Source organism: Pyrus communis, chromosome 9, assembly GCF_041283825.1.
Source record: "Pyrus communis isolate YQ-2024b chromosome 9, ASM4128382v1, whole genome shotgun sequence".
NCBI lineage: Eukaryota > Viridiplantae > Streptophyta > Magnoliopsida > Rosales > Rosaceae > Pyrus > Pyrus communis.
Window position 1 is genome coordinate 18,134,226 of NC_142573.1, and position 12,932 is coordinate 18,147,157.

The 12,932-nt window shown below is 37.5% G+C and overlaps 1 protein-coding gene across 2 annotated transcripts; it reads right to left on the minus strand.

Moving 5' to 3' along the window:
- Window positions 1-916: 916 nt before the first annotated feature.
- LOC137738952 (topless-related protein 1) lies at window positions 917-11,834 on the minus strand. 2 transcript variants are annotated; one of them, XM_068478421.2, is made up of 27 exons: window positions 11,674-11,834; window positions 11,117-11,255; window positions 10,814-10,993; window positions 10,617-10,730; window positions 10,376-10,534; window positions 9,688-9,865; window positions 9,467-9,593; window positions 8,290-8,399; window positions 8,018-8,189; window positions 7,774-7,883; window positions 7,603-7,672; window positions 7,441-7,514; window positions 7,259-7,354; window positions 7,082-7,177; window positions 6,862-6,989; window positions 6,523-6,757; window positions 6,274-6,438; window positions 6,083-6,187; window positions 5,739-5,885; window positions 5,009-5,116; window positions 4,732-4,911; window positions 4,516-4,644; window positions 4,339-4,434; window positions 3,684-3,872; window positions 3,426-3,592; window positions 1,299-1,570; window positions 917-1,130 (listed from the first exon to the last, which is right to left on the minus strand). In XM_068478421.2, exons 2-26 carry the CDS (start codon window positions 11,194-11,196, stop codon window positions 1,363-1,365), a joined length of 3,423 nt encoding a protein of 1,140 aa, XP_068334522.2. In that variant the 5' UTR covers window positions 11,197-11,255; window positions 11,674-11,834; the 3' UTR covers window positions 917-1,130; window positions 1,299-1,362. The 2 variants fall into 2 exon arrangements, with proteins under 2 accessions (XP_068334522.2, XP_088556538.1); XM_088700412.1 differs by having other exon boundaries at window positions 10,814-11,024; window positions 11,674-11,786.
- Between the last annotated feature and the right edge of the window lie 1,098 nt (window positions 11,835-12,932).

Genomic DNA, 12,932 nt, shown 5'->3' on the forward strand with positions numbered 1-12,932 from the left:
TAATCGAAATGTTAGTGTCTGGAAGGTAGTCGTTGGAGAGAAGTAATCCGTTGCCCAAGCCCATGATTTGGAAACACTCGTTGAAGCTCTGAACTTGAAGCTCTGGCTTTGAGTGCTGTTGGAAGGAGCCAGTCTAAATGCAAAGAATCGCGCTCGACTGTGCAGTCCTTGGGTCCTTGGTGACTTCAAATCAAGGAGCCCGTTTGATAACCATTTCAGTTCTATTTTATTTTATTTTATTTTATTTTTTTCATTTTTGTTGTAGAGATATAGGAGATGAATGTCATTGGAGACAATCTCATCGCTGCTGTCCCGGTGGTGCTGCTGTCCCGGTGGTGCCGTATTTCCTTCGGCTACACTGCTTGTTCCCTGCACCCACCAAGTTCATTGGCGCTGCAATGTCTCTCGGCTCCCACCTGCTTATGCTTTACTCTTTCATACTCGTGTTTGCGGAACATGTTCTCCAAGCTTTTCTTCTGTTCGAATCAGACCGGGTTCTTTGGTATGTAGTAGAAAGATGCCGACGGGACATCAAATTCACTCTCACCACCCTTTGAATTGTACTTGAAAACAAGAAAATGGTAAATCAGCAGCAAGTGTGCCTGTAAAAACTTGAATTTCCGGCGGTTTTATGCTGTAGAAACATCTCTACATTCACATTGTAAAAACATCTGTTACACTGGTATGCTGCGCTTGTACCACTGTATGCATTTTCTATGACATCGATTCATGGTACATTTACAAGCTTATGCACTTTCTATGTCGTCTTTTTTCTCGGTGCACACAGAAGAACATGGATGAAAATTATCACCAGTGTAACATCCAACTAACGACGGAGGAAAGACAAATGAAAAACGAGGCACCAACGCAACTTGACATAATTAAAAATTAAAAAAAATTAAAATTAAAAAATTAAAAAAAAAAAACTAGAATTATATTCATGATCATCAATTGAAAGAAAAGCATACCGGAGAAACATAAAACTCTTCATTTCTGACACATAATTTAAATACGTTTCACTGACAATACTCCTACTGCATTTACCTTACTCGAGATTCTGAACCAACTTGTTAAATCTACATATCTGCACATCCTTCCTTGATTAAATTACACTGCATGAAGAACACAAACTGCAACAATGCGAAATGAAAACGTGTTCAAGAGAAAATACGAAAAGAAGGCAAAAATATATCAAACGATTGCCCTAGAAATTACGGGTTGCATTAACTGATTGGATTGAGCAGCAAATAAAAGTATTGCTCATAGCGTAAATAGAAATTAGACAAATGCAGGCATACCTGTATTTGGAATAGGCCAGCAAGCCAAGCATGTAAAAGAACTTGTGCTCTGCCAGCCTCTTGATCATCTCTGAGCTTGATCCGAACCTGAAGTTCCAACTTGAGTAGCCGGCGCACTGCTTGCTGAACCATTTTCAACAGGTGGAGCCACACCCCATTTGCCTTCAGATTCAAGGGGCTCAAAGACATGAACAGCACCATCCGATAGTCCTAATGCAAACTGATTTGCTTCTTGTGGATGCGCCGCAATAACAAGGGGCTGTACGTTAGAACTGTTGCAAAGGGGAAGCAGAGAGCTGGAATTAGCAACAGCTATCACAAACCTAGTTTAGCTTTACCAAACTAGTAAATTAGGAGCTGTTATTTGCATGCCAAAACAGTCATCATGCACTCCTCAAAGTAATATTGTCCCTTCATGCTTTTACAAAGGAGCGTAGGATTGCAATACTCAGAGTTCCAATAAGAAAAGTATAAAAAAGGCGCTACAATTAGAATGACTAGTTATCAGCAGTTTACTATTATTTTTATCACCATAATAGAAAGTACTAAATTCCTATCCTATTAGGCAATCTAAGCACCAAATTTTGGGTTTTTAATGAAGTAGCTAAAATTGGTAATTTTTTTTTTTTTTTTATAACGTTGCAAATTAAGTAATATGTAAAAGTTATAGCTATACCACTAGATTACGTTATAGCATAAACCAAACAGGTGTCTAATACCAGGAATTATAGGGTGCGTTTGTTGTACCAGGCTATTTCGGACTGGACTAACTTCAGGAACTAAGCTAGATTGCCTTGGCATGGGTTAAGTAGGATAAGAATAATTGAGCGTTTGGTGCAATGTTGGACTAAGTTACATACTAAATTATTTTTGGAATAAAATATTCTGTCATTTTTTTTAATTCTTTCTCTGCACTCTCTACCTTTCCTTCTTTTTTTTTTTTTTTTTTTTCTCTTCTTTTCCTCCTTTCAAGAGGCTTCTAGTCTCTTCTTTTTCTCTTCCTTCTCAATCTCAAATCTTTCTTTGCCTTCTATCCCCACAGGTGCTTCTGGTCCCTTACTTCAAATCCCTCTTTTTTTTCCCTTATTTTTTCCGTCCCTCTCCCTCTTTTTCTCCCCTCTCCAGCTTTTGCCTTCTCGATCTCAAACCAGATTCCAAATTCTTAATGTTGCTTTTCCCTTATTTTTTCCGTCCCTCTCCCTCTTTTTCTCCCCTCTCCAGCTTTTGCCTTCTCAATCTCAAACCAGATTCCAAATTCTTAATGTTGCTCCGATTCTCCTGCACCTAAGCTTCCAAGCTGGACATCAATTGGCAAATTAGAATCAGAGCAAGCTCAAGTGCAACAAACGCAAGAGCCTCCTTTTCGGTCAAATCGAGCGAGCTCCAAGTCTCGGGAATTGAGGACTTCGGCGATTCGAATAGGAAGAACCGTACGACGTTGGGGATCAGGAGAAAAGGAGCTTGCCGAGGTGGACGATGAGGGAGGCTCTGGATTCTTTGATGGTTGGGAAGGATGGGAAAAGAGAGATGAGATTGTGGGTGATGAGAGACGATGAGGAGGAGAAGGCGAGGACGGACTAGCAATCCCATGGTTGTCTGGGGGACTCACTAAGACTATCTAGCGAGCACCTTAGTCGAAGCGAGTGAAGGCTAAGCTCATTAAAGCTAGTCCATGTACGAAACAAACACGGGTCTTCCCTAAATCTCAATCCAGTCTAGTCTAGTGAAACTTAAGGACGCTAAACAAACACACCCATAATGCATTAAGAATCATGTTAAATTGTTTAGTTTAGGTCCATCTGTCAAATTATAGTGCATAAAACGTGTGCGCTTAAGGTTCAGCTGATAAAAGTGATGATAAAGGATGACAACCACTTCCTGTGGACAGCAATGAAAAAGATGATCCTGTGTCCATCCTCTGCAAGTATACTGCTTGGTCTCCCATGATTTTCTAAGGTTGGGAACATAACATGAATTCAAAATGTTATCTTAAACCCCAGTAAGATCTTGTTTAAACTGTTACTCAAAAGAAAAATCAAACAAATCCCGGACTTGAAAGTGATAATGAACAAGTACAATCCAAAGTAAAACTTGAAATGCACCATTGAAATGGAAAGAGGGAATTACCTAACATTAGCAGGAAGATAAGCAGAAGGATTAATACGACACCGCAGTCTGAGATTTGCAGCGCTGAACACACACACAGTTGCATCTAAAAAGCTGGCATATACAAGTTGGCTATCGCACGAGAATGTTGCATGAGAGATTGGGGCAGCAGAATCACGTGGAACCCACTAAAAATCAAGGGAAAAAAGAATTTTAATTTAAAAAACAATTGTAAGGGAGGTTAAATCCTCACATCAATGCTACAAGAGACAAATCTACCTGCTTTACACATTCTAGTTTTGTTGTTTCATATATGGCAAGTTGAGTCTCGTGCACAACCAAGAACTGTTGCTGGTCGTGATGAAACTGTACACGTGTGTCTGACAGTGAAGCTGTCGTTCTCCCAGCTGGAAGCTGCAAGAATCTAGACTTCAGCTTTTCCCATCCATCAGAGTTCCATACGCAGAGCTGAAGAAAGGAGAAAAGAAATAATAACCAAACAAGCACTAGTGAATTCAGTATTTTTCTCTCAAGGACTTGATTACATTTACTGAGAAATGCTTATGTCGGGGCAATTCCAAATTTAACAATTGGAATTAATTTTTCAAAAAATAAAAAAAAAAAAAATTGTTTCAAAAAGAAAAATTGGAGTTGTTGGAAACTGAACAAGTTTGAAAAGGTAAAATGAAAGCAAGTTGAATCAGAAACTAGAACACACTGTTATCCAAGATATTAGTAATAAGAGGCCATAATTTGCAAGGAACCTATGCGAACAGTTGTTTCTTTAGTGCCTCAAAGAAAGTTATCTTACTTCAGTTACAGCACACTTGTCGTGGAAAGGTATTTGGAGTTGGATTCTATTTCAGTCTACCATAGGAGGACAACTAAATAGGGAGTATGAATTCATGGTACCAAAGCTGCAAAGTTTTAATACCTGAGCATCTGCTCCTGATGAAACTAGCACATTCAGTACATGAGAAAATGCTAGGCCAGTTATTCTTTTAGAGTGGCCTTTAAGCTTGCTCTTAACCTGCATCAAGAAAATTAAAACCAAATAAGAACCATCTTAAACAGCAAGTTCTAAGACAAATTGCATACGTATGTCTCATACCTCATCTACGCGGACATTATATATCTGAATTGTAGAATCATCCATCCCAATAGCTATAATATTGTTATCTTGAGGATGGAAAGCAAGAAATGTTGCAGCAGGTGGTGGCGGCATGAAAGTTGTCATTGTCTGCACTCACCAACAAGAAGTTGTGATTAGTCAAATGAAAAATGGAAAAGGGAAAAAAGCGGGCTATCAATTTTTAAGACGTGTTACCTTAAATGTCATCATATTGAACAGGGAAATCTTTCCACCAGATGCTGACATTACGTAAGAATCATTCTTGGACAAAGCGAAGCAAGGAACAGCTTCTTCAGGACTTGTGTCAGTAATATCATTGGTCATTAAAATGCCACTTGAGGGTTGCCACAGTTGAGGTGAAACACTAGCAGTTGCCTGCAGGGTATAAAAATTGTTTTGGCATTATGACACTCGCCTTTCAAAGAAAAAACTACAAATGATTGATGAAAACTACTACTATGCATCTACACACCTTGCTAGAGTTACGCTCACTCCTCTGCCATTTCCATAACAAATGGATGGCATTTGATGCTAAAGCCAAAATTGCACTTCCCGAATTAGTATAGATTAACCTCGAAATCTGTAAAAACCAAGGGGTTAATTAGAATATATTGCTGTGAGCAGGTGCCTGTCCCATTCATCACATTGATACAGCACCAGGAAAGAAATTGAGCATCTCTCAGTTAACTCAAAATATACCACGTCAAAATGCAACGAATCAAACTATTGGGAACAACCTGTACTTAACATAGGAAATGGAAGGATGCTTGTCATATTGAATGATAAAGAGATATTAACAAAAGGTTATATTTAGTTATACCTATGTTGTTGCTGCTGCATAAGTTGTCTTAATTTAACTTCCATATTTTTGAAGAATGAAATCATGTGAAGCACCATTCTGAAAATAAAATATTATTTGTTTCGTATATAAACCACTATGAAAAGAAATAATCATTCATTTTGAGAAGCAAGGTCATGGCCAATAAAAGGTCATAATATCTTCGTTGATGAACAAACACAATAAGTTGTACAATGTAGTAAATGCTCCAAGACCACAACATACAAATATTTATACAGTAAGCCCTAGAACACAATGAAGTATTTATAAAGTGCAATGAGAAGGATTAATCAGACAAGGAACAAACAAATCCATCAATAGACATGAAATGTTTCAAGAATACAGGCAATTACCAATATCATACCTTGGTTACTCTCATGTTTTCAGGTAGCCTCAAGGAACGGCACTGAGATGGTTCGCTGATTTCAGTGAGTTTCCAGATCTTTGATTTGTCATTGGATTCTTCAGCTATTCTAGGTTTCACATCCCCTAAGTTCCGAGCATCCCCATTCTGGTATAAATAATGTTTGATTAATTAAAGAATCATAAGTGTAGGTATTTTTAAACTCTAATTTACATAAAATAAAAGAAGTCTGACTTAAGAGCAACAAATGACCATGAGAGAGTAATTGCAGATCAAAATGCTGTCAGAAACAAGCAAAATAATGACGGTCAATCAACACAAAAGAATAAGCATGCACAACGAACCATTCCAGAAACAGCAGCTGCAGATGCACTTCTTTCAGCCAGTCCAACACTGCTAGCAGCTGCTGCTGCTGCTGCAGCAGCAACTTGAATTGGGGTTATTGCAGGCTGAAAGAGGTTGAGTGTTAGGCGTGCTTAAGTTAAAAAAGGTTAAGCTTAATTAAATGTTAGGCAGGCAAAATTATTTAAAATACCTTTGTCACAACTTCAGAGGTCCTTGACGCATCATAAGAAAGATGATTCTCAAATGTTCGCAACAACCGCATTCCATCTGCATTTGCCAAAACTTTAATCCCATTCTCATTGGCAGAAACAGCCAAGAGAGTGCCATCCTTGTTAAAGCGGATACGAGGGCTTGCCTAGGAATTAGGAAAGGTAAAGAAGATGAGCAGCTGGTATTTAGATTCTATTATTTCAATTTACTTGGAAGGAAATGAACCTACTGGGAGGCCTCCATCAGCATCAACAGTTGTCAGAAGTTGAATATTGTCCATGTCCCAAAATTTAATAGAAAAATCATCACCAGCAGCCAAAAACCGGTTTTTAGTAGTATCGAATTGCACAACGCCAAGAGAACGCTTGCGAAAGCCTTGATAGGTCCTTTTCACAGCCCCTTCACTTTCATTCCATTCAACAATATATGACTCACCATCTTTACTTGTCCCACATGAAAAAAGCCTGCAACCCACCGCCAAATAAAACAAGGAAACGAAATAAATAACCCTATAGTTTGCCCATCAAGCAATAGAAAAAAGGAAATCTGAGCTAAGTACACTACTAACCTTGTACCATCAGCACTATAAGCCATGGTTGTGCACCAGCGACCAGGAGCATCATAATCAACTCGAGATCCCAAATTGTCATACAACCAAGCCTTTATCTTTCCATCCAGTGCTGTTGAAAAGATAAACTGAAGCACAACAACAAAGAATGAGCATCAAAAGACTGAAACAGAAAGTGTAATTAGTAAGAATGAAAAACCAAAATAAAATACCACAACACCTGAATGTTTTCCTTATAATGTGGGCAGACAGAATAAACTGGAGCCTCATGACCTTCAAAAGTATATTGTTTTGCACCAGTTGTAGCATCCCACACCTAAATTTATTAAGGAAATCAGCAACGAACAGAAAATGCTCTTACAATTAGACAAGCAAACATATTAGACAACTAACGAACCTTGATGGTCTTGTCATCCCCACAGGTAATCACACAAAGCTGCTTATTGGGATGGGAGAATGCTATATCATTTACTCCACCAACATGTGCATCAATCTACGACGGTATTTTCAGAATCACCATGAATACAGAAAACTCAAACATAACAAAACAAAAGTGGAAAAAATTGAAACAGTATATACCTCTAGGTGCTGTCGTACGTCATCACCCCCATGATATGAATATATTTGAACAATGTGCCTTGAGTAAGCAACACCTATAATTGGATTGTAATGATACAATAATCAGGATCTAATTCAATCCTTACATAATTATAAAGCCATATCACAGTATGCTCAGCTTACCAAACAAAGCACCATCAGGGCTCCAAATCACACGGTTAACAGACACACCAGGGTCCTTAACTAGAGCAGCCTGAATTTCACGAAGACAGTCAACCAACTCATACATCCAGAAAGAATAGAGTGTGCAGAGCTTTTTATGTCATATATGAACAAGGATAGAAATGGAAAGACCTGCAGGGGCATTGAGCATGAACTAAGATCCCATACTTTGAAGTTCCTTAAAACTAGTCGCTCCCTAGATCCAACTTCCCACAGCCCTATGTCCCCCACATTGGTACCAACTGAAGCATCACATAGAGAACAATCAACAGACAAGTATGAGTACCAAGCATCTAAGGGGAAAACCCCAATTAACAAACACAATTGTAGAGCCCGAAGGTATACAAATAAATATAAGGAGCTACTTTATACAAACCAAGAAGCAAAGTCTGCTGTGAAGGATGAAAATCCATGCTCATGGGAGATGAACCCTGATTCAAAGTCCGTGTGACATTCTTGGGCAAGTCATCAGATGCATTCAAAGGTAAAGGTTGACCATGACTGTACCCTGGAAATGTTACTGGCAACATGTTAACAGGGAGATTAACCTGCACAAAAGAACAAACTATCAGATACAAATAAAAAGGTAAATGAGGACGAAAATAGAGATCACCATTCAAAATCTGATCTTTGCAAGTATGTACATACCTCGGTAGACAGCCCCATCGGCCTTGTTCTTTTAGAGACATGATCAGAATCCCCAGACGGATACTCCACAGAAGGATTAGTTGGAGGAGTCCTTGGATGTTTCAAGGCAGCTATACAAGGTAATGAGACACCAAAATCAAAAACCATCTTATTGGATCATGAAACACCAATATCAAGAACCATCTAATCGGGATCATGGTAAATGAAAATTATGAGCTTGAGTATTAACAAAAGGGAAATTTTATTTGAACCCATCTAACCTCTTTCTACACCCAACTTACTCTCTTCACCCATATTTGTTTTAATTAAAGAATTAATATCTCTTTAAACCCAAATTTATTACCTAAACTACCTTCTCAATCCGAATTCAAAATGTAAAGTTATCTTTACACCCATTCCCTTTATAAAATAACATTTCTAACTGAATGTTTTTTTCTTCAAAGAGGCGTCCTTTGCCCCTGTATAATTGCACATGACTACCATTTCCATGGCTTTTTTTTTTTCCTGCTACCAAACTCATCCATAGACTTGGGATCGAAGAGATCCTTCCATAGATTTGAATTTGGTGGAGAATGCGATGCATGCTCCAGTTCAGTCCATCACTTCGCCAAAAAAACATTTGACCTTGATGCTTTGGATTTGGATGGAGACATGCCACCCGCTAGTGAGTGGTCAAGGTTTATGAGGTTGGGCAATCATTATTTGCACCAAGAATCAAGTTATATGTCTTTGCACTACTAATCAAAAGTCCTTGCAACGGTGTTTTGGGGGCAGACAGACAGCAGAGAAAAACAAATACAATATAATATATTAAGTATGAAATTTAATCCAAAGAAGAAGCAAACAAACAAAATATCCATACATCGAGTCATACCTTAGTTGGAGGATTCAAAACTTCAAAATCACTATCCATCAATAAAAAAGCTTGTTTTTCTCTATCAGAATTATTAGGGTTTTAGCCGGAATGGATGTAAGATAAACAAAGGGTGATGCTAGAGTTTAATTATAGTGTATGGGTTTATTGAGAAATTTTAGTTTTATTATTAATTTCATTTTGTACTTAATAGTAATTATGCAAAAGGGTAAAATAGACAATTAACATTTCAAATTTAAGTTGGGTGTAGAAAGAGGTTACGTGGGTTTAAATAAAATTTCACTTAACAAAATGATGTGTTACCTGTTATTGATGGACCACCAAGACCAATACCTCCTCCTTCAGAAATTGCTGGATGAGTAACAGTGGAAGGATTAGACATCCAACCTGCAAGGGGTATTGGAACCGGGGCTGGTGTAGGTTGAAAAGGCTGAAAATGCAAAAGCCAAGCGCATCAATAAAAAGTTAATAACAACAAAGTTTCTACATAATTAGTGTATCAACAGTTTCACTAGATTACTTACCCCATGTGCACCTAGTGGAGGAAACCCTCCAGCTTTTGGTAAGGATCCAAGCAGTGGGTTATTTGCAGGTGATGGTGCCCGCGCACCGTTAGGTTGTCCACATGAGTGATCCACAAAAAGTGTTTTTATATCTGGATTTGGTCTTGGGTTCTTACAAAGCTGATGCTGCCAATTTAAGCTTGAATTTACAGAAGGAGAATTAGTTCTCTTAGCAGAACCAGAAAGGTCATAATTTGCACAAATGATAGTTAATGGTGTCTGCGGTGGAAACTTCTAACACCGTTCACCAACAAAAAACAGAATCCTGACAACAGAAGGTGGAATCAAGCAGTGATGTACAACTGTCACCAGGCCCATGCTAAGTAGTAATGAGCCATATACTAAATTAAGATTCAAGCACATGTTTTAGCATTGGAATAATATTAATGACTTCTTTTTGTTTCCACAGAATTCAAGCCATAACCAACATTTTGATTAGCCACATAGACAATGTACTTAAACGATAAACTCATTAGCTATTATGATCAACTTGATGAAAGTTTCATTCTGAAGGCAACAGAAGACAAAAGCACTCATTCCGTATGTGAAAACATTATAGCGAGACCACTGTTTGAAACAATATCCATAAGTCACAATGAAGGGCACAGCTAATCTTATATAACAGATGTCATGATTTCAGAGTAATTACCTTTGGTTAATGAGTGTCCGTAGCCTCGAATTTTTAAGGCTTGGGAACTGCAATTTATCACGGAATAAGGGATTCGCTTCAATCAGTTTCTTAAGTTCAACCAACATGATTGCCCTGGCAGACTTTGTATCTCCATACTTGGATAGTTGTTCATTCTCCCTATAATGCAAGAGACCATGTTTTAGTACATTTGCTACAACTGTTTTCTATTGACTTTCTTCATATAACGGAATTCTCATACCTAAAGTTCTCTAATGTCAAGAGCTGAGTGATTTCCTTGAAAAGTTCTTCATTGAATGTGGCAAAAACCTTTAAATCCTTTACTAGAATATCCACGGCTTTGGACCGATCATGCCTATAAAGTTCACACAGTCACATTACATGCAATTCAACCATATAATTTCTCAAAGACCTGAAATCGAAACGTTGTAAGCTTACTTGTCCAATGCCTCGAGATACTTCTGCTTCCTTATCTCGAAAAAGATTTTCATGGAATAGCGGTTATCGTCCACTTTAGTGAACCCGGAGAGGTACTTCTCAACTTCATCCCAATTGCCATTATGCACCTCATCCTCAAAGTATTTCACATTAAAGAAAAACCCAGATTCCTGCTCTAGCCTATTTAAAATTTACATCATAAAGGCAATTACTGAGGCAGTATATCAGTACATAATCAGAAATTATGCCAATAAATACGTATTAATTACAAAATTAATTTAAAAATATAGAAGTCAGCCCTACTTGTGAACAGTCTCTTTGAATTTTTCCTCATCGAGAAATTGCAAGATCAGGAACACAAGCTCTCTACTCAGAGAAGACATCTTGACCGCCCCCCTCTTTGATTCCAGAACCAAAAATATCACTAAAAATATAACTAGATCTGCAAAAATAAAATATAATAATTACAAATTACAAATAAATATGAACAGGGGTAACTTAAAAAGCTCAAAAATAAAAATAAAATTACAAAATCATAAAAATAAATTCAGCAGGAACACACCCAGAACTAGATCACAAAGCTAAAACACCATTTTTCCCAATAATTTGAGATATTTTCACTCATAAAATTCAGGTTTAAGAAAAAAAAGAGACAATTTTTGAACTTTTTGGGGGATCAAAGAGGCAAAGAAAGCATCTTTTTGAAGACCCATTTGGGAATCGAAGATGCAAAAGCAAAAGGCTAAGAAAATTAGAAAAACCCCAAAAAAATGAACCCAAAAGAAAAAATAAATAAAAATTAAAAATTAAGGATAGAAATTAATAGTTAGATATTCCAGGAAAGAGAGAGAAGCTTGCACCTTGAGAACCAAATCAGACCAAACAACCACACATCGGGAAGAAAAGGAGAGAGAGACACAGCTCGGAGAAATCTCTCTCTCTAGAAACTTACAGTAAACTCTCTTTCTTTCTCTCTCCAAATTTTTTTTGTATTTATATATATCGAGAGAGAAGAGACGTTAAAACTGGCAGAGATGGGTGATTTTTATAGGAGGCGACAGGTAAGGAGGATGATAAGCCATAGAGCTTATCAATCCTACTCTACTTATCAAGCAATAGGTTATGTTAGCTTGTGGTAGGTTGCATGATCAGCAAACTTACTTATGCGTAGTTGCGAATGGAGGTGGGTTGCACTTAGCCGACCGCATCTGCCAAGTTCATCGGCACGGAATCTATAGGTGACAACTGTTCATCAGCCAAAAGTGAAATCTCATGCATCACAATGAGTTATGAACCCACACCTCCTATCGTTAGATTTATCAAAGAAGTTTGACTTTTGAGTATTCTGAACATAACGGCTAGTATTTATTAAGAATGCTAACCTGAAAAGGAGGTGAACCGAACTTGAAAGCGATCATTACTATCAGATCCCCTTAAGAAATGACAAGCTCTTTGGGATGGTCTCATAAACGTTTGACCCCAGATTTTGGGAAATATTACGAGAGATACCATTGGGCCACGGTACAAATTCATATATCACGTGATACCGTGAGAAAGGTATGATTGCGATATGATATTTTAGAATCCAAACAATCGCGAGATATCGTAATATTGGATATATATATATATATATATATATGTAAGAAAAGGTGTGGTTTTGGAGTCGTGGCGTGGGGGTATGTCCATTTCATCAATCTCGGAAGTATGTAGGCCACTGAAACTAAACAGCTACTATTTAGAACAAGAAAATGTCAATATAAGCAATGTTGTTGTCTCTTTCTCGTTCCTTAGACCTTGTTTGGTATCCTATTTGAAAAGTTTATAATTTCTCAAAACATTTTTTAAAAATTTTTCTTGAAAACAATTTTCTTTAAAACTTAAAAACTTGTTTGGTATGTGATTTAAAAATTTTAAATCTAACAACTTAAACTGGACAAAGAGATTCAAAAAAGGAGGTCAAGAGAGAAAGAGGAGAGATGAGGAAAGAAAGTAAAAGATGATTGGAGGAAAGAGAAAGAAGTGAGAAGATCGGAGGAGATAAAGAGGAAGAGTAGCGAGAGAAAGAACCAAGAGAATGAAAATAGTGGATTCGAGAAGAGAAGAAAAAGGTAAAGGTAAA